This window comes from Gallus gallus, chromosome 19, assembly GCF_016699485.2.
Source record: "Gallus gallus isolate bGalGal1 chromosome 19, bGalGal1.mat.broiler.GRCg7b, whole genome shotgun sequence".
Classification (NCBI taxonomy): Eukaryota; Metazoa; Chordata; class Aves; order Galliformes; family Phasianidae; genus Gallus; species Gallus gallus.
This window is the reverse complement of record NC_052550.1, coordinates 7,671,877-7,690,471: the sequence shown is the minus strand read 5'-3', so window position 1 is coordinate 7,690,471 and position 18,595 is coordinate 7,671,877. Positions and strand designations below refer to the sequence as shown.

The window sequence follows — 18,595 nt, the reverse complement described above, 5'->3', positions numbered from 1 at the left end:
CGCGCTGCGAAGGTGTGAGCGCAAAGCGGGCGATGAGACGATGCGCGGCCGCTCATTGGACACCGGGAGCGGGGAAATTACATGAGGTCCCACCGCTCCATCTCCGTGTAACACACAGGGCGTGACCTCGGGCTGCGCTCGTTGCTAAGGGCTCTGTAATAGAATCATAGAATGAGCCGTAGAACGGCCTGGGCTGAAAAGGACCACAATGCCCGTCGGTTCCACCCCCCTGCTATGTGCAGGGTCACCAACCACCACACCAGGCTGCCCAGAGCCACATCCAGCCTGGCCTCGAATGCCTGCAGGGATGGGGCATCCACAGCCTCCTTGGGCAACCTGTTCAGTGCGTCACCACCCTCTGGTAAGTAACAGGAAGAGGGAGAAGCATTATTTATCACCCACACATCCATAGTACAGTCTCAGCGTACTGCGATAACCAGCTTTTATTTTCACATACAAAACCTTAATAAACAGAAAATCTCTCTTTTTTTGGCTTCCCTTCTTCACTTGGGCTTTATTTCCAGTCTGTGTTCCTGGGAAATGCAGTGGGACTCACAAAATCAGGGACACCCACGGCTATAAATCCATGATTTGGATCTGGGATCGTCTTTTTAACCTCCAACCCACCTCCCAGAGCACTCCTTACTGCGTCATCGCCTTCAGTATCCCTCGGAGAACTTTGTAGCTCATCAGCTGTTGGCTCTCCTTTGGAGGAAAGCACGGCCCGCGCTCCGTCACGTACGCGTAGGGAAACCTGAGCACCCACAGCCCGTCCGATGGAAGCGTGATTTCCTGCTTCTCGGGGTAGAACACAGGGCAAGGGGGGGGGCCGGGCTGAACCTGAGAACAAGAAGCAAACGAGCAGATCGTCAATCGCCATCAGAATCATGGAATGGCATAGGTTGAAAAGGACCACAGTGATCACCCAGTTCCAACCCCCTGCTATGTGCAGGGTCGCCAACCAGCCGCCCAGGCTGCCCAGAGCCACATCCAGCCTGGCCTTGAATGCCTGCAGGGATGGGGCATCCACAGCCTCCTTGGGCAACCTGTTCAGTGCGTCACCACCCTCTGCATGAAAAATGAAGACTTAGTAGACTTCCTTGGGTTCATTTGGCTCTTAAGTCTTGCCTACGGTCAGGATCTCACCCACTTCAGCAGGCTGCAGGAAAGCACTGTGCCACTCGCTTCTGTGAGCCATCACAGGCTTCCACCGTGGGCAAGGTGCTGGATTTAAGGCTGCAGCTCTCAATAAATCACAAGCCCACCTCCCCCCAGGCAGTACTAACCACCACATGAATGGCATTTCAGTGCTGTAGCACAGAGACACCTGAGCTGTTACTGAAAGCCACGTGAAGGGTGTCAGCAACACGTCCTCTACGTCATCTATCAACCACATTACAAAACTGAGAAAGCCTCATTCACACGGGGAACTGGTGTGTGGCACTTACAATGCATAGCAGAGCAGACTTTCCAAGTACTTTTACACCCTTAGGAGTCATAAAGTGTCACAGAGATGTAAGCTGGGAACAAGCAACAAAATGATGCCAGCAGAAACAGAGCCTTCGGCTCTTGCCTCAGTTTCAAACATGACAAACTGCTTACTGCATGTTTCCTTCCACTTCATCCCACCTTCCTCTAAAAGGATAAACTGAAATGCTCCCTGTGGAGTCTGATGGCTTTCAGAAAAACATCAGAAATCAGGGAGATGGGAGGACAAGAACCACAGTAAGTATCTGTGGAGCTAAAGCGCATGCTTTTATAATACTGCTGGAATCCTGCTGTTGAGTCAGGTCTCAATTAGCATTCTTCCTTAACTTCTAACAGAAACAGATTCATATCTGAGCAGTTGAACGTACCCCATCATAGAAGCAAGTTCCATAGTTTTGTGATTCAGCATTAAAAACCCCCAGCACCCTTTGCCTCCCACTTTGTGCCCTCTGGCCCTTCTTAATGCTGCAGCACTCAGCCTTTGCTCTGCAGGTACCAGATTCCATCTCTTACCTGAGGCGTCAGCGTTATTTGCAGCGGAGCGTCGGGAACCACCACAAAGAGTCTCATGAACTGAGCATAATGGGGCTTGAGTCCCCGTCCCTGAGTCGAGGACAGGATGTAGAGTGGCATGTCAGAATTGAGGGCTTTGATGGCGGACTCCTTCGGCCCCCCTCCCATCACTTTCATGACCTTATCAGGCCCTGAACACATGAACCTCCTACCACGTGCATCTTCATATTCAAATCCTACAAAAGCTCGAGCTATGTCATCTCTCCGCCTTCCTCTTCCCATCACAACTGCACTCCTTTTTGCAGGAATGGCCTTGTTAGGAGCAGGCCAGGAATTGGTATCCAAGTCTCCTTCGTCTTCAGCTCTTGTCCTGATGACAATGTCCCAAGGCATTAAGTAGTTTGTTCCCGGGATAAAGCCTTGCTGGTCTAGGCCTGTGTGGAAGTTGTAAGCCTTAGCAGGCCCCAGTTTAACCAGTGACCAACTGGAGAATTTCGGCAGAAGGCCTTTGGGGCAATTGGAATGGAGCATCCCAGGGAGGTACTCCACAGTGGATGCCTGGCGATCCACCAGGCTCGGCCTTTTCTCACTTTTGGACTCCCCACTCTGCCCCTGACCTTCTGCATTGTCCCCTCCGCCCTGGGCATCCGGTGGGTAAGTGCCCAAGCTGCCCGTTGACTGCCCCAGGCTGAGGGCTAAGCTCAGACCTGTGCTTTCACCCTGAGTCTGAGGTTCTTTCTCTTTAAGCTTCTCAATTTCGCCCTCCGGAGGGGCAGGCGATGCCTCGTCTCTCGCAGGTGCTGGATCAGGTGTGCTTGGCTGAAATATGGGAAAATTGATGTGCTCCAGTTTCCCACAGCATTTTTCTTCCAGCAGCTGTGAAAAACAAAACGTGGTTAACTTTCCAACTTGTTACTGACACAGGAGAGTTCAGTCAGACCATTCAGAAGGTACGTCTCAGGCTCAAGAGATCCGTGCTATGCCAGAATCAAAACAGCAAAAGGAATACAGCCTAAGCATGATGGATTTAAAACAGACCACGTGCAATTAGTATGCAGGGGAGAAGACTTTAATTGCCCCCTCAGCCCATCGCGCTTCCAGGCATGTCCTCCCTAAGCAACATTTACAGGTTGATGAGGTTAAGAGGACACTGATTTGTGGTCCCTTCAGAACACAGGCTGTGTTGACGATGCAAAAACACCGCTTGAAGCAAAAAGAGAGGCTCAGCAGTTACCTGGTAGAAGTCGTAATTAGCTGCTTTGATGTCAAAGGGGTCATCACGAGGAGCTTGCTTTCTTCCACAGTTACAGGCGCCAGTGGAACGAGCCCGGCTGTTGTGGTACAGGATTGGGGGATTTCTGTCTGCTTCTGGCTTCTCCCCTAGAAGCAAAATCAAGCAGATAAAATGCTCACTATTTCTAGAGATTCTTTGATTCTCTTCATCAGTTGCCTTTCCTTGCTATTTACCTAACAAAACTGTTCACCAGCAACTCCTTTTCTCTTTCCCCCACTGTATATAAAGTTCCAGTGTAGATTACACCACTAAACTGTATTCTTTGCTTTTAGAAGCTTCTCGCAAGGCATAAATAGTTCTTCTCCCTGCAATACTTACACCTCAGTTTCCAGCCCTTGACTGCGCTCAATCAAAGGAGGCAGAGAAGAACTTTTAAAGAACTTTCCCAAAGAACTTTTTTTTATCCTCTGTATCTCCAGTTAGAAGAGCTCCCGTGTAACACCTCCAAGTAGCAATGCAGAACCAAAGTTATTACTGAGAGCAGGCTTGCTCCTAACCATTACTGCATGTGAGTGGGGCAGTGGTGTGTTTTAAATAGAATTCAGAGGATGCAAAGGCATAAGGACACGAGAATAGTTACTGGACATCATGCCTCTGTAACACTGACACATGAAACAAGGCCTCACCACCTATAGCTTCTCCTATACCCTGCTCCTGTGCACTGCAATTGCACTGCATCCGGTCCCACTACCTGCAATACACTGCTCAGAACACAGGGCCTGAATTGGTCACTGAAGCTAAAGGCGTTTTAAAGTAGGTACAAAATTAAGCAGAGGGAACCAATCACAACTGAGTTTCCTTACCTGCTTTGGGAAGCAAATGGAACTTGTGCACGCAGTGCTGGTCAGTCAAGCTTCGCTCCTCACAAAGCTGGTGCCCGTTGCTCCAGAACTTGTAGCAGTCCTCATTCAGCTGCATGGCGTACTTATGGAAGGCCGGGCCGCGGGCGTGCTGGCTGTACACACGTAAGGCCTGAGCCAGCTGGTTCTTATGGACCGTCATGGTGTAATTGTGGGGCAGGTTGGACTGGTAGGCACTGTGGGCCATGGGGAGGGCTTTCTGGCAACGGTTCTCGGAGAACTTGGTGTCTATATCTAAATAGCCTTCCAGAACTTTGATGCTGCCCATGATTTTTGAGCTCAGTTCGCCAGTGAGAGAAGTCGGGTCATCGTCTTTGCCTTCGATGGTCACTTCGTACAGCTTCAGAGCTGCAGCGACCCACTTCTGGTAGGTCGGGAGCTCAAAGTGAGAGGGCTGCGGGTTCCTCCCCACGCTGTCATCGAAGCCCTTCTTGCTGAGCACCAGCTCCACGTGCTGCCACAAGAACTCCTTCAGGGTGCAGTCCACCAGCTGCCCCGAGGAACTGGAGCTGCTGCTGCTGCTCTCTGCATGGAAGGAGAGCTGCTGCCTGCCGTGGCGCATCATCTGGTACCTCCGGGGTCCCGACAGGGTGGGAGCCAGCAGGGAGTCCGTCTCTCTCATGGTGCAGTTGCTCCTGAGCTGATCGAGAAGCATGGCCACGGGATCCTCCCCGTCCTGCGCCCCACCGGCCACGATGTACACGAAGGCCTGGTTGGCAGGCACGGTGAACAGGCAGTTGATGCTCTGGTTGGTCAGCACCCTGCTCTTACGGAAGATACGGTAGATCTGGTCCTCCAGGGCGTGCTGCAGCCGCCTCTTGGGGGAGTGCTTCTTGGGGGGGGGCTTTTCCAGGTGGCCGCAGGGGTCCTGGCCCCTGCCCGGGGGGGGATCCACCTTCAGGGCCCCATTCAGCTGGAAGAGGAAGAGCAGGCGCGGCGGGCAGGGCCTGCAGTTCAGCTTCCACTCCTTACCCACGGGGCAGTCCTTGATGGCCGCCTTCAGGGAGGGCAGCACCTTCTGCCGCAGCCCATCCAGCGCCCTGAAGACGCGGTCGTAGGTGATGTCGAAGGAGCAGGTCGGGTGCACCAACAGCAGGATGTGGCACACGGAGAACAGGTAAAGGAGGCTGAGACAGTGCAGCTTCTCCTGGTGCTTCCAGAACTCGTGCGCTTCGGCGTGGGGCAGCGGCACTCCGGGGCCGTTCTCCCGGCTCTCGGCCGCGGCCAGGTCCCCGCACGCCCGCAGCAGCTGCGGCGTATCGCAGATGGAGGTGAGCACGAGGTACAGCACGCGGCTCTCCTGGCTGTAGTACGCCTGCAGGTGGTTGTAGTCCCTGCCGGCCGCCTCGCCCTCCCGCCCCGCGCCGCCGCCCGCCTCCTCGGCCTCCTCCCGCTCGAAGAGGGGGAACACCTGCCGGTCGCACACGGTGCTCACCAGGGCCGCTTTCTCCGAGCACAGCTGCAGCGCGGTTTTGCCGAAGATGCCCACCACGCACACCTCCTCCTCTCCGGGAGCCGCAGCCGTCGCCGCCCCGCTCGGCTCGCCGCCGGCCAGCAGCAGCTCCCGCAGGCTCACCGGCCCCGCCATCGCTCCGCCCGGCCCCGCCAGCGGCCCCGCCAGCGGCCCCGCCATCGCCCCGCCCGGCCCCGCGCCTGCGCCGACGCCGCGCCTGCGCCGCTCCACCCCGCCCCGCCCCGAGCGCAGCGCGCACCGAACGGGCGGCGACCGAACCGCGCGTATTGCGGAACGAGCCGTACAGCGACAGCCAACAGCGGTGGGCGGATACGCTGAGCTCATCTTAACGCGCGGTCGGGCGGTTTGAACCGAGTCGAGCTCGTTCCACGAGCAGCAGTGCGGGAGCGGAGCGTCACGCAGCGCTTCAGCAGAGGGTGGGCTCAGAACTGCCCGCAGAGCGTCATCAGGACGGCCCCGCCGCTCCGGGGGCAGTGCTCCCATGGCAGAAGCCGCACCGGGGCTGCAGTGCCACGGGATCCCACGCAGGATGCGTGGCCAAGCTCTGGGAAGGCAGCCTGAGTGCGGCTGAAACCGAGTCCGTGTACAGCAGGGCTTTGTCCCGAGGCCACGCTGTGTCCACGCTGAGTGCTGAGCTCCATTGCTGTGCCATTCATAGCAGAGCTGACCTCATCTGGGCCCAAAGCGATACATATTGCAGTTGTCTCACGTGCTTTTAACCGTGGAATTGGTTGTGGAAGGCTGTAAACGTTCACTTCAGGAGCAGCGGAGGGCAGAACTGCTGCTTTGCTTTGAATTTGTGCAATTAGTGCCAAGATCAGTCTTGTTATAAAAAAATACTGAATTTCCATAAACAAACACACGTATATTACAAGCAGAAGCAGCACCAGGAACACAACAGTCCCCGTTCCAGCAGCAGTCAGGTATTAAAATACTGAGAAAACCTCCTTTTGTCTTACTAAATACATAACCAGATTGAGACGCAGGCTGTAAGACGTTGCCTTAGAAAGGGCAGGCTTTGGACAAAGTGTTTTCAGAATGCCCCCTTCCCAAATGCACTCACACACATTCAGTGTGCCTCAGTGACCTTAAAATGCGATCCGAGCAGCTCCCTGACCATCAATGAAAACACACTGCTGTGTAAACCTTACTTGTGCTCATCAAAGCTGTTGGCAGCGCTCAGCCGGGCCGGTGAGGGACTCTTCGGATGTGCCATCTGTTAACACAAGAGCTGGGTCAGAGCTTGGGACAGGAGCTTGGTACTCATTGCTACTGAGATAAAGTGTAACTCTTAGCTGATGTTTCGTAAAAGAAAACAGACGCGGCCAATCCTGAAGGTAGAAGTTATGATGAATCCTCAGGTTCTGTTCTCCTGGATAGAACTCTGAGCTTAGAGATGGTGCTGACAGTACTGGAATGGTGATAAAGAAAGCCATTTTTGTCCTTAGCCAGGTCAGATCACCCGCTGGAAGAGGGACAACACCACTCACATTCTGCAGTTTCCTCACCATTAAAATGGGAGTGATAAAACAAACACCTTTATTTGTGGGTACTGAGCACGTTGGGGTGAGAATTATGGACTGAGCACTGATATCACTGCAGTGCAGGACAAAAATCCATATGAAACCACATGGATTTAAAAACCAGCTCGTTGTTTCAAGACAGACATCAAGACTTGCCTGGAATTTACGCCGTAGTGCCTGTGTCATAATCGGTGTCAGCCCAGTCCCACATTCAGTGTTTTCTTTATTTAGCGGAGTGCCACCAGGACTTCTGAAAAGGTTGAAATGAGGGCAATTGGGATTATTTCTCTGGTTTTCCTTAGAAAAACAAAGCAAGAGAACAGAGTGCAGCTCACCTTTGTATATTGACTTTCTTAAGATGTTTCCGAAGATCTAACTGGTTTTTAGGTGGGGTACTATTGTAAAAAAAAAGAAAAAAACAACAAAGCAAACAGGTTTAAATGACACATTTTCCACTGAGTAAAGTGATCATCATCATTCTGAACAGAAAGATGTATTTTATGGGAAGAATTTAATGTTAAAGAAAGAATGAAAGCATCTTACTTTAAGGAGCTTGTAACGTGAGCTGATGGCTTGGATTTGGATCTCAGATTAACACTCTGTAAATCAGAGACTGTAATTAATGCCCTGCGTGTCCTCGCTGGGGATCCTGCCTGAAGACAGAAAATGATGTTACCACAGATAACCTTTAGAAGGCCTCATTGGTCACAGATCCATTTAAGATTTACATCCTGAAAGATTTCAGTGCTTTATAGCTTTCATGCATTTTTGAATGATGAAGATTTTAAGGTCTCGGATAAACTCGTATTTGTTTAAAAACAACTGACTGCAAGCAAGATCCCAATTAGGCAAAAGAAAGTGCAAAATATACTGATACTGTAAAGCCCTTCATCTAAAGTCAGAAGAGCTGTGCTGCACGTGAGCTGACATTGGTATTAGTCATTTAATTTGTTCATTTCCAATGCCAACATACAGAATTAGGATTCCTTAGAGCTGATTGCTGAGATTTTGCAAGAGTTAATTCCTTCAAAAACATCTCTGAAGGGCCAAGAGAAGCACTGCAGGAAATACACTGGTTCCAGTGCACAGTTGGCCCCAGTGCACCATTATCCACATGCCCTCTGGTTTACCTTGTCTGTTCTCAGGCTGCTGTCCGTCTTCCTTAGCTTTACATTCAGGAGATCTTTGAGAGTGATGTGCATTGGTGCATCTTTTTTGACTGATGGCTCCTGAGAACAAAACACGGTTGGAAGGCAGATCAGGATTGGCAAAGGGCTGCTCATTCACAAAGATATATTCCCAATGAACCCGGCCATGAGTGAAGGAGAAGAACCATCTCAATCCTTACCAGAAGTGCTTTAGAGCCATTGCCACGTTTAAGGAGGAGAGGTGCTGCAGGCAGTTTTGGTGGTGGCAGTGGTGGTGGTGGAGGTGGAGGAGGAGGAGGAAGAGGCGGTGGCACAGCTGTGGGCTGCAGCTGCACTGCAGGAGGCCCAGGAACTGACGGTGGAGGGTCTGGCTGCACTTCTACAGGAGCACCCAGAACTGTTTTACTGCACCTCTGGCAATGAGAGCTTTCTGAAGACAAAGTCATAATTCCACTCTTCTGAAAGCAACATAAATAAGAGAATATTAAACCCACTGCTAAAAGTGCATGGAATTTTTGAGAAAGAAGGTTTTGGCTTCATTTGATCCAAAAAGAGGTGGAAAGTCTCACTCCATTTTGCCATCAAGTAGCTGCAGCTTAGTAATGCTGACTGTGGAGAGGTGAAACACTCCGCAGTGAGGAGATCTTGATTTCCTCCTCACTGAGGCAAAAAACCACCGCTCTGCCCCACTGGGATTGAGACTGACCTGGAGGATTCCTTGTAGTCTGGAAAATTCCATTTCCAGCTTTTCCAGCTGCTCTTTGAATGCATTTAGCTCCTTTAAGTAGACTTGTGATGGAAATATCATCTCTTTAACCGCCGTAAAACTCTACAATAAAGAGAAACCACATGAATATTTTCACCGAGTTGCATTTCCAGAGAGCTCTGATTAAAGCTGGCAGTTCCAGTGCAAAGCTCTCACTGAGGTTAGCAGAACCACAGCATTAAGGTACACAATTTCACTGAACAGCAGGAACCCAAAGGGGCGATTTGATCAACCAGACCTTCTCACTCCATCTATGAATTCTAACGTGTGATTCACATCAAATGTGAGCAGCCACCTCTGCTGTTAAGGAAAGGCTGTGCCTTCAGACACTGCAAATCCTCTTGGTGGTGCAATACGAAAGCTCCATTTCACGCGTTTAATGTACACCTTTCAGGTATTTGAAGATGTCACCATGCTTTTCTCACAGTTATTCCTTCAGCAACCAACACACGCCGTACTCCAGGCGTTGCAGTGGCCGTGGCTGCACTTACGGCTCAGTTTTCAAACCCGAGGCCTGCCTTGCGGCGGGTGGGCAGCACAACGGCACACATCGGCACGAAGCAGAGGACGTACCTGTGCGACAGCGCTGTGGCACCAGCAGTACAGCAGCGCCGCTACTGCTGCCAAAGGTTTCACCACGTGCTTCACACCGTGCAACGGCAACGAGCAGAGCGAGGCCCGGGCTGCGGCTGCGGCTGCGTCCGGAGGAAGGTGAGCCGGGCCGGGGCGGATGGCAGCGCTGCGATCACCGCGGCCCCGGGGCGCTGCTGTGCGGCGCTGGGCGGACGGAGGCGTTGTGTGAAAGGCCGAAAGCTGTGGCTGCGATGCGGCCGCCCCCGCCTCCCTCCGCCGCCCGGGTTTGGTTCTGCCTCTGGGCTTTCGGCGGCGCTGTTTGCGCTTTGCCATCGCTGCTGTAAGAGAGGCATTACCCATTAACCCGTTAACGCGGGCAGCCGGCGCAGCCCCACCCGGAGCCGCTCCCAGCGCTGTGAGGGACGCACGGAGCGGACACCCAACGCGGCCGCCTCTCGCGGCGCCGTGACGGCACACACCGGGAACATCCCGCTCCTGAGGGCAGCCATGAGCCGGGTACGGCCCCAGGCCCGGGGGGAGCGGCCGTTACCGCGGGGTCCCTCAGCACCCCCTCCCCTCAGCCCGCTCACCTCCCGCCCGGCGCCGCCGATTCAAATCGCTCCTCGCGCCGCGCGCAGCCAATGGCAGCGCCGCTCTCCGCCGCCTCCACCCGCGGCCCCCGCGAGCCGCGCGCCGATTGGCCGCCGAGCCCGAGCTCGACGGGAGAGGAGAAAGGGCCAATCGTGGGCCGGGCGCTGCTCCGCTCCGCCATTGGATCAAGGCGCGCCCTCGCCGCGTCGCGATAGGCTGCGGCTCACGGAGCTCCCCTTTCCCGCCAATAGCAGCCCAGCGCCCTCTTCTCCACCCAATCACAGCCGGATTCCACTCTGGCCCAATGGAGGATCCCGGAGCTCCCTCCCCCAACCACTCACCGCCCGCAGCCTTTCCACCAACCAATAGCCTCCCCTCTACCTCAGAGAGGGTTTACATTCCTTCCCGCCCAATAGCGGGCGCCCTCTGTCAGCCGCGAGCCAATGGAAAGAGAGCGCCGAGTGACAGCTGCCCAATCGCAGCCTCCGGCTCTCCCACCCTGCGGGGCGGGGGGTGGGCATCTCCCCGCCGCCGCCTGAGGAATGTCAACTATTCAACATGGAGACGGCGGTTACCAGGCTCGAGACCATGGTGAGCGCGGGAGGCGGCGGGGCCGGGGCCGGGGGACGGCGGCCGCGCCTCGGAGGGCTCCGGGACTGCGGCCCGGGGGGGCGAAGGAGCCGCGGGCGCGGCCGGGGGCGCGAGGGGTGGGAGCGGCCGTCCGCCAAGCGGAGCCGGGCCCCGAGCGGAGCCCGCGGGAGGGGCAGGCCGGGGGCGCGGCCCTCAGGGGGCGGCTGCCGCCCGCCGCCGGCTCGGGCGGGTTCGGCCGGTCCGGTCCGTTCTGTTCGCCACCCCCCCACACACACCCCGGCGGGGGCGGGGCTCCCCGTGCCGCTCCGTTCCGCCCTGAGCGCGGCGGTCGGGCCGTGCCACTCCCCTCTACCTGGAGGGAGCCGCGCTCCGCACCGCCGCCGCTCGGCGGAGGCCCCGCGGAGGGGTCGGGCCGCGCCGCTCCATTTCCCCGCCGCCCCGTGAGGAGGGGTTGGGGGGGGCGGGGGGGGGGGGCGTGGAGCGCGGCGCGCTCGGACGAATCCATTTTCTGTCAGCGGTGGGGGGGGCAGAGCTCACACCTGGGCCGGCGGGTAGAGGCCGGCCGGCCGCTCCCATCGGCGCGCAGAGCCGCGGGGGGAGCGGGGCGGCGGTTTCCCGCCCAGCGCTGTGGCGGCGCCGCGCCCCGGGGTCCCCTCGGCCCTCCCCGGCTCCGCGTCCCGCACGGCCCCGCGATCCCGGCCCTCACCGCGCTCTGCTGCTCTCAGACGGCCCCGGCGGCGCGGCGCAGCGCCCTTATGTAACGCTGCCCGTCTTCCGACAGCGGAAAGAAAGTTAAAGAGCGAAGGAAACCGCTGCCGTGCCCTCACACACCCACAGGGGCTGCGGAGCCATCCAGCTGGAGTTCCGTGTGGCGCCTTTCACGTCCCAACCCTTCTCTTTTTGGTTTTGTTATATGCACAGTTGTTTTTTCTTTCTCTATCTGAAGCCCCTTGGGAATATTTTGTGCGTGTAAATGCTTAATGAGATCATTTCATTCCTTACACGAGTTAAGTGCTCTCAGTGGAATTGCTCGTCAAGCACGGCGCTCCTTTGTGTCTTTTCTCTGTGTGGAAACGTCCAGGAATTCTTGGAATCCCCAACATTTGAAGTTACCATAAATTACCATAAAATTGTTATGAAATTGTCCGTTAGGTACCTTTGTTGACAGAGCAGAAAGGGGCTCCGCATGGATGGCAGGAGGACATCAGTCAATGCAGAGACAAACGCAGAGAGGCAGCACAGCCGATTCCTGCCTGCTGTTCCCCCCTTCTGGAAGCATTGGTTTCAATTCCTAATTAAAGAAAAGGAAAAATGAGTTGAATAGTCTCTTAATTCTTATTGGAACGCAGTAACGTCGCTGAAGGGACACAGAGTGGAGGATAGGGGTTTTGAGATTATAGCCGGGTCTTTATCCAACATCAGTTGGGGAATCCATTTGGAACCTGATTTCCTATATGTAGACCTCTTATAGCAATGTAGTAACTCTTTGTCAGTAAGTTTCTATATATACAATGGCATCTGTGTTGATGGATGCCTCTTGCTTTCCCTTCCGCTTGTTGCTTCTTCCTCCCAGGCTGCCCATGAGGTTGGCTCTCCCCACAGAAGTGTGGTGAAATAACACTTCTTATTTCCCCTGGGGTTCTGGCACACGTTTTGTGCAGAGCTTCGCCTCAGCCTTATGGAACCAGGGATACACTAACTTGTAGGAGCTTACAAAGAGCAGTGTGGATGGTAATCTCCAGTTAATGGAGCCTAGTGCTCAAAGTGCAGTGTCACGAAGAGTTGAATGAACCACAACATCTACAGTGTGAGATTTATTATGCAAGAAACTGTAAAGCTGACTCACTTGCAGTGCTTTTCAGTGTGTACTTCAGCAGTTTGCACTGGAAGGAACTTAAATTCCGCACACACCCATTTAGTACAATTAGTAGAAGTGCAGAAGTGGGCAGGTGCTGCACTGAGAGCTTTTCAGTTGGTTTCTGCTACCATTAGGAGAAGGGTGAGCCTGCCTGCTCCATTGAGCGGTGTCTGTCCAGCGCCCTTTTTATGTTGTACTACTAGTGATCATACACAAAGCAGTGCAATGTTAAAAGGGCATTGGCCAGCAGTGCTGTCTGCAGTGCTCCCTGCTATGGAGCTGCATCCGTAAGTGCTGTTATGCGCTGTTGTGCGTAAGACTGGAGGTGATTGGAAAAACAACTCTCAAATTGGATTTGGTGAATTCCCTTACCCACACAGCAAGCACGGCCTGGTTCAACTTACTTCTTTCCAACACATATTTTGAGTGTATTGACTGCTTGTTGAGAATTGTTGCTGCTAACGAATGCTCTGACTTTATTGCACTACTGTACTTCACAGCTAGCAGTGCAATAGTATTGTCAAAGCATCTGAAAGCAGAGCGTGCAGCGATGGCGTGCGTGGTGCCTCCAATTGTGTCGCTTTCCTCTCAGCCTGTGAGTAAGTTACACATTCACATCTCAGGAACTGCATTTCCCATGTGACTGCTGTGCAGAAGTCGTCATACAGGTGGGCACAGCCCATAACCTTCACTTGGGGGTTTTGGAGGTGTATGTTTCCATAAATACTGCAAGAAATAAACACTTACAAATTAAAGGAAAGCAGATCATAATACATCCCTGGGCCTATAAAAATGTTCTGAAATTGCTGATAATAACCTTTGTCTCTTCTGTAGTTAGTATAGTTTCAGGAGAAAGCAGGAATGCTGATACTGCGTCCATGTTTTCATTGAGCACAAAGGGTGAAGCCAGGGCTGCAGGATGGATACACAGCACATTCCTGTCCCCATTTCTGTCCTGAGGGACAGCAGCAGCACAGCGTTCATGGCTTGCCATTGACTTGGCATTCCCAAATGATCGATACTGAAATATTTCAAGAACAGATCTTCATGGATAATGTTGGAGTCCATCCATATTCATTGTCTGCATTCCCAGTAGTTAATAATCAGATGAGCTTTCAAAATACAGCCTTATTTTGATCCTTACAAAAGTGTATTGTTTACTTCAGAGTTAAGCTCGATACAATTAGTGACCACAACATTGAGCTAAGTAACTTACAAGAGTTTTGACTTACTTTTATCATAGTCTGTTCTGTCACTGTAAAACCCCCAGTGATTACACTGAACTGAGCAAATGGCCTTTCCTTGAAGCAGAAGTCTTCCAGAGGTGTTACAGTTGCAGTACTGATGCTGTCAGCAGGCTGTATACAGGCAGTGACATCGTTCTCTGGTGGCTTATTTATCCCAAGGAAAGCAATGTGTTGTCATCAGTTGTATTATCTGTTTGTCAGTCTGTTTTAGTGGGGGATAATGGAATGTGTGACAGTTACTATAATCATCTGAGAGAATCAACTCCTAATGTAATTAACAGCCAAATCTCTGTTATACTCAACTCCTCCAACTTTTTTCCTAGTTTCTGCTGTGTAAATAATGGAGTATTACAGTTTTGCTAACAGAGTTCTTAATGTATGAAAAGCAAAGCAGCTAACTGAGGAAAAGCTTTACAAACTGCTGGGAAATATGTTTGTGTCTAGGGAGAATAAATCAAACAGCTCCTGCAAGCTGTGAAGATCAGTTTCAAAAAGCTGCGTGGCTGTGGTGCCCTGAGATAGCTCCCCCTGCAGCAGGGCTTAGCTTTGTCCTGAGAGGTCTGCATGGAGGGGGCACGTGGGGCAGGAAGGGCTGGAAACACCTCAGCCTTCACAATGCAGGCACTTGTCTTCTGCCTTCCTGAAATACAGACAGGCAAATGGCTGAGAATGGTCTTCGGGTTTTGTTTTTAATACATGGTGGCTAACCCTAAATGTTTCAGTTCCAGAAGGCAGAATCTGATCTGGATTATATTCAACACAGACTGGAATTTGAGATAATGAAAAGTCTTCCTGATAATCCAGCAGCAGAGGTAGTGTATTCAAATTAAGTGAATAGATTTTATGGCATTCTACATGAAATTGGTAATAAAAAGTTATTTTTCTTTAAGCTGAGAATACGTGAACATTTATGTAGTTGTAAGGTGTTTATTGCATGTACACCAACATATCTGCCATAATATGAGTTCAGAGCAGCAATGAGCAGAAAGTGTACATTTCTGATACAGTGAAATTCTCCCATGTTTTATGTTGAGAGGCGAGCAGTAAGGTTAGCAGTAATGCTAGCACCTGATCTTAGAGACAGTTCCCTGTCTCAGCCTCAGTGCAGCCTCAGGGTGAGAGCAGAGAGGAACCTGCTGGTCAGCAGTGCTAAGTACAGTGCTGGGGAGGGAAACAACAAATGGCAGCATGTGAAAATCTCATAAAAAGCCCTCGTTGCTGTGTGCATTGCGACAGTCTCTGATACGGAATCCTTTTATTTCAAAATCTCTATCTTCTTCCAAATCAGAAAAGCCATATCATATTTGCCATCACAATAAAGGCCTCCTCCTGTAGTTATTATGGAACCACGGAGTTGTACTGGTTTACTAACAGCATCTACCATTTGTGCCTGTGAAAAAGAGATACTCTCAACTGCACCTTTTATCGTAAAGGGTTGGTCTTAATCCCATGCTTTTAATTCTTGTGTGCCCACATATTTTCTTGTATTGGACAGTTTAAACGGACCTTTCATTTCTACATAGGAAAACCCCGTTGCTCTCTTAGAAGAACTCTCCATGGTGAAAACTCGTTACAAAACGTTATGTATGCAGCTGGAAAAAGTTTCCTTAGAGCAGAGAGAATCCATGAATGGCATCCGTGCTGCTCTGGAGAGCACCATGAAGATCGTTCAGACACTGCAGCAACACAATGATCTCCAGGTAGTGTTTTCCTGTCACTAACTTGGGTCTCACTGCTCTACGTGACCACGCATTTGTGTAACCTCTGTGCAGACATGGGAATGATTACATGTATGGATGCTTCAGAGATAAGACAGTGTACCAGTAGAAATGTAGATAAGATTGAAGCCGGCCTGATTCATTGCTCAGTGGTTAAGCCAGTAGCATTTAGTTTTTGAGTTAAATGTATACTGTAAGTGGCTAATATGACTAATGTCTTCTTTTTGTAGTGCTTGCCTCTGTCAGAAGAAGAACAGGCTGCAGCACAGCAGTTAGGCTTCCAAACTGCTAAAGAAATGGAATCACCAGTCAAAAAGGTAATTAGGCACAGAGCACAGGTACTGCAGAAGCTGTGAGTCCCGAGCAGCTCAGCTGATGTCAGAAGGGCTGGGTTGGTACCTTCATACCTTGAACTGAATTTTTCAGAAATGGGGCTGAAGTTTCAAACAAACTTTTTCTCTTTTATTGTTTACGGGTTAAGTTGGTTATTTGTCCCCATTAAATTGCCTATAGAGGAAGAACTGTTCAGACGAAAGACTTTTCTCCTTGTTTGCTTGCTTGCTTGTTTGCTCGTTTGTCTCACTGGGAAATGTTTTCCTAATACATTATTTAAGAAGACTTTGGATGGCAGCCAAGAATGTGATTGATTCAATTCAGTGCAGTTTGCGATGGGACTAGCAATAATTTAAGTGTATTTTAGCTGTAATGCAGTAGAACACAGATCTAAACTAACGCTTGTTAAAAAGTTGGATATTCTCCCATATCTATTTATAGCACAACATTGTAATATAATTATCTGCAAAGATTTGGTCTTGGTCTCATAATAATAGCAAAATAGTGAAGATTTTGGGGGGGATTTTTTGGTCAGTGCTGTATTTCTGGCTGAGGAAAGTTCGATGCAGCTCCTTTTGCTTGTTGGAACTGTCAACGTCTGAAGGTTGTTTGAGAATAGGAAAACCATCGCTGTCCTTTGCTTCACGTGCAATGACTTCTGCAAGACCTGCACTGGAATGCAGAGGAGAAAGCTGAAGAGCTCTGTCTGACTTGCATATGAGTCTTTCTGTTTCCATTTTAAGCATATTTTATTTGAAACCAGGATTTGTTCAACGCCAAGGATTCTGCTGTTGGTTTCAGTGGCTGCAGGATCCTCGGTTATCCGAATAAGATGTAATTGCTCACACAGAAGTGAAATTGTAAACAAACCTAATTTCTCAGCCAAACTCCCAAGAAATCCTGACGTTCTCTTGTTCATTTTCAGCCATTCTGTTCAGAATCTGGAGACCCTGACTCAGCTGAAGGTGAGAAGACTCTTCCTGCTGGTTTTTGTGTGTGTGTCTGTGATTTGTTGGGTTTTTGTCTTGTGTTTGTGGTCTGGAAGAAGATGGTGTACTATTTTACCACAGAAATAACCCTTGTTTAATCCATCTATCCTTTGCAGAATGGAATTCTCCTTGTTTTTTTGTTGTTTTTTCCAACTGGTGTCTGACAGACCACAGCTATTAATGCACATCAGATCATAAATTCATTGTGTTTCACCACGTTTGTAGTAATAACGACAGTCTGGGGGGAGAATCCTCCTCTCCTTCCTCCTTCAGACCCATCTGGGAGTTGTTAATAAGTAGAGCAGGGATCCTTTTTCTTTGCCCTGATTTCTGAAGCACCGACTGTCTTCTCTTTGTCATTTTTTAGGGCCACAGTTCAAACCTCTGACTGAAGAAACACTTCAGACTGTTCCAAGGCGGATCAGAAGCACCGTTAAATTAGCAGACTTGAACAATTTGTACAGGGATTTATTTAACCACTTTGTTGTAAATAAGAACAGGTAAGGCTTAAAGCTACTCATTAATGAGAATTGTATACGCTGTGTAGAAATTCAGCATTTTCAAATGAAACAGGAACAGCTCACGAACCCTTGCAGCTCTGTAGTAACTCTGGCATCTGACTGTGCTCCTCTGCACCCTTCTGGGCAGCTGTGCACCGCAGCGTCAGACACGGCTCAGCCCTGCTGTGCTCAGCACTTTGTTCTTGCCTTGCAGAGCGGCACTGAGCGTTTCACAGATGAACAAACTGAACATGAAGGCCACTGACGCAAGAATACAGATCCTGAAGGAGCTTGCTATTGTGGAACTTGACAAACAGGGCAATGTTAAATTGGTCATGTAAGTGGAGGCCGGGTCCGTCCTCATCGGGCACGCAGCGCCTTGGCCATAGCTCTGGTGTTACTAACATGTGTTTGGTGGCTGGGAGTTACAGAACACTGTTGGGAAAATGTTAATCTCCGTATACAAATCCTATTTGTAATACTTAAAAGCTGCAGAGTGGCCCGTTGGGGCTGGCACTGAACGTGGATGTTGACCGACTGCAGCCCAGGCGGGTTTTGCACAGCACTGTTAACCAGCTGACGTTTCCACGTGATGGCTTGCATTCCTGAGCATTCCTGAGCATTCCTGAGCGGGGTTTTGAAGACAAATAACCCAACCACCTCATTGCATTGACATTCCTGAATAAATGATGAAAGCAAAGCCACGTGCCCGGATTGATTGCTCTGTTTGTGTGGGTGACTGCTGACCCTGCGCCCATCCCTGCCCCCCCCCCCCCCTCCACCGTCCCTTTGCCATTTGCTGCCTTTTGCACACTCCAGCACAACTGCAGCCCCACAGAGATGGACGGCTCTGGCGGTGCGCTCAGAGCTGCCTTTGACCACCCTCAGCTGTTTGGTTCGTTGATTTCCACCATATTTGAGAAAGCAGAAGGTCTGAAGTTCATTAAGCTCCTGATTTTGTGACAAATGACGGCCCTCAAAGGAGAGAGCTCTCAATCAGCGCCCGCGGGACTGGAGAGGCCGTGCCGTGCCGTGCCGTGCCGTGCCCTCGCAGTGCGGTGTCGGACGCGGACAGAGCCCCGCACCGCCGCGCCTCACCCGCGCGAACGTTCCCGCGCCGCACACGCGC

The 18,595-nt window shown here is 51.3% G+C and overlaps 3 protein-coding genes and 2 non-coding genes across 5 annotated transcripts; 3 read left to right on the top strand and 2 right to left on the bottom strand.

Annotated features, from left to right (window-relative positions):
- Window positions 1-425: 425 nt before the first annotated feature.
- On the bottom strand, window positions 426-5,829 carry SMG8 (SMG8 nonsense mediated mRNA decay factor). The gene is made up of 4 exons (XM_415875.8): window positions 4,099-5,829; window positions 3,236-3,381; window positions 2,002-2,877; window positions 426-840 (listed from the first exon to the last, which is right to left on the bottom strand). Exons 1-4 carry the CDS (start codon window positions 5,786-5,788, stop codon window positions 643-645), a joined length of 2,910 nt encoding a protein of 969 aa, XP_415875.7. The 5' UTR covers window positions 5,789-5,829; the 3' UTR covers window positions 426-642.
- Window positions 5,830-6,473: 644 nt separating this feature from the next.
- PRR11 (proline rich 11) lies at window positions 6,474-11,269 on the bottom strand. Its single transcript, XM_046902686.1, has 9 exons — window positions 11,174-11,269; window positions 9,640-9,977; window positions 9,007-9,129; window positions 8,501-8,758; window positions 8,283-8,381; window positions 7,696-7,805; window positions 7,488-7,547; window positions 7,309-7,402; window positions 6,474-6,845 (listed from the first exon to the last, which is right to left on the bottom strand). Exons 2-9 carry the CDS (start codon window positions 9,970-9,972, stop codon window positions 6,777-6,779), a joined length of 1,146 nt encoding a protein of 381 aa, XP_046758642.1. The 5' UTR covers window positions 9,973-9,977; window positions 11,174-11,269; the 3' UTR covers window positions 6,474-6,776.
- SKA2P1 lies at window positions 10,758-18,166 on the top strand. Its single transcript, XM_415873.8, has 7 exons — window positions 10,758-10,821; window positions 14,649-14,738; window positions 15,450-15,626; window positions 15,875-15,961; window positions 16,903-16,942; window positions 17,334-17,466; window positions 17,681-18,166. The coding sequence occupies exons 1-7, from the start codon at window positions 10,789-10,791 to the stop codon at window positions 17,805-17,807; spliced, it is 687 nt and encodes a 228-aa protein (XP_415873.2). The 5' UTR covers window positions 10,758-10,788; the 3' UTR covers window positions 17,808-18,166.
- MIR130C (microRNA 130c) lies at window positions 12,839-12,932 on the top strand. The gene has a single exon (NR_035317.1). It is a non-coding gene; the product is annotated as a microRNA 130c (primary transcript).
- Window positions 13,131-13,220, top strand: MIR301B (microRNA 301b). The gene has a single exon (NR_035322.1). It is a non-coding gene; the product is annotated as a microRNA 301b (primary transcript).
- Window positions 18,167-18,595: the final 429 nt, after the last annotated feature.

Excerpts from the sequence above, each read along its gene's own strand:
- SMG8 (XM_415875.8), bottom strand. The coding sequence starts at position 5,788 with ATGGCGGGGCCGCTGGCGGGGCCGCTGGCGGGGCCGGGCGGAGCGATG. Across the intron at positions 3,382-4,098 it reads CCATTTGCTTCCCAAAGCAG|GGGAGAAGCCAGAAGCAGAC; the intron begins GTAAGGAAACTC and ends TTTTGCTTCTAG. Across the intron at positions 2,878-3,235 it reads CTAATTACGACTTCTACCAG|CTGCTGGAAGAAAAATGCTG; the intron begins GTAACTGCTGAG and ends TGTTTTTCACAG.
- PRR11 (XM_046902686.1), bottom strand. The coding sequence starts at position 9,972 with ATGGCAAAGCGCAAACAGCGCCGCCGAAAGCCCAGAGGCAGAACCAAA. Across the intron at positions 9,130-9,639 it reads GCCACAGCGCTGTCGCACAG|AGTTTTACGGCGGTTAAAGA; the intron begins GTACGTCCTCTG and ends TCTTTATTGTAG. Across the intron at positions 6,846-7,308 it reads CACTACGGCGTAAATTCCAG|ATGGCACATCCGAAGAGTCC; the intron begins GCAAGTCTTGAT and ends TTGTGTTAACAG.
- SKA2P1 (XM_415873.8), top strand. The coding sequence starts at position 10,789 with ATGGAGACGGCGGTTACCAGGCTCGAGACCATG. Across the intron at positions 15,962-16,902 it reads TGGAATCACCAGTCAAAAAG|CCATTCTGTTCAGAATCTGG; the intron begins GTAATTAGGCAC and ends GTTCATTTTCAG. Across the intron at positions 16,943-17,333 it reads AGACCCTGACTCAGCTGAAG|GGCCACAGTTCAAACCTCTG; the intron begins GTGAGAAGACTC and ends GTCATTTTTTAG.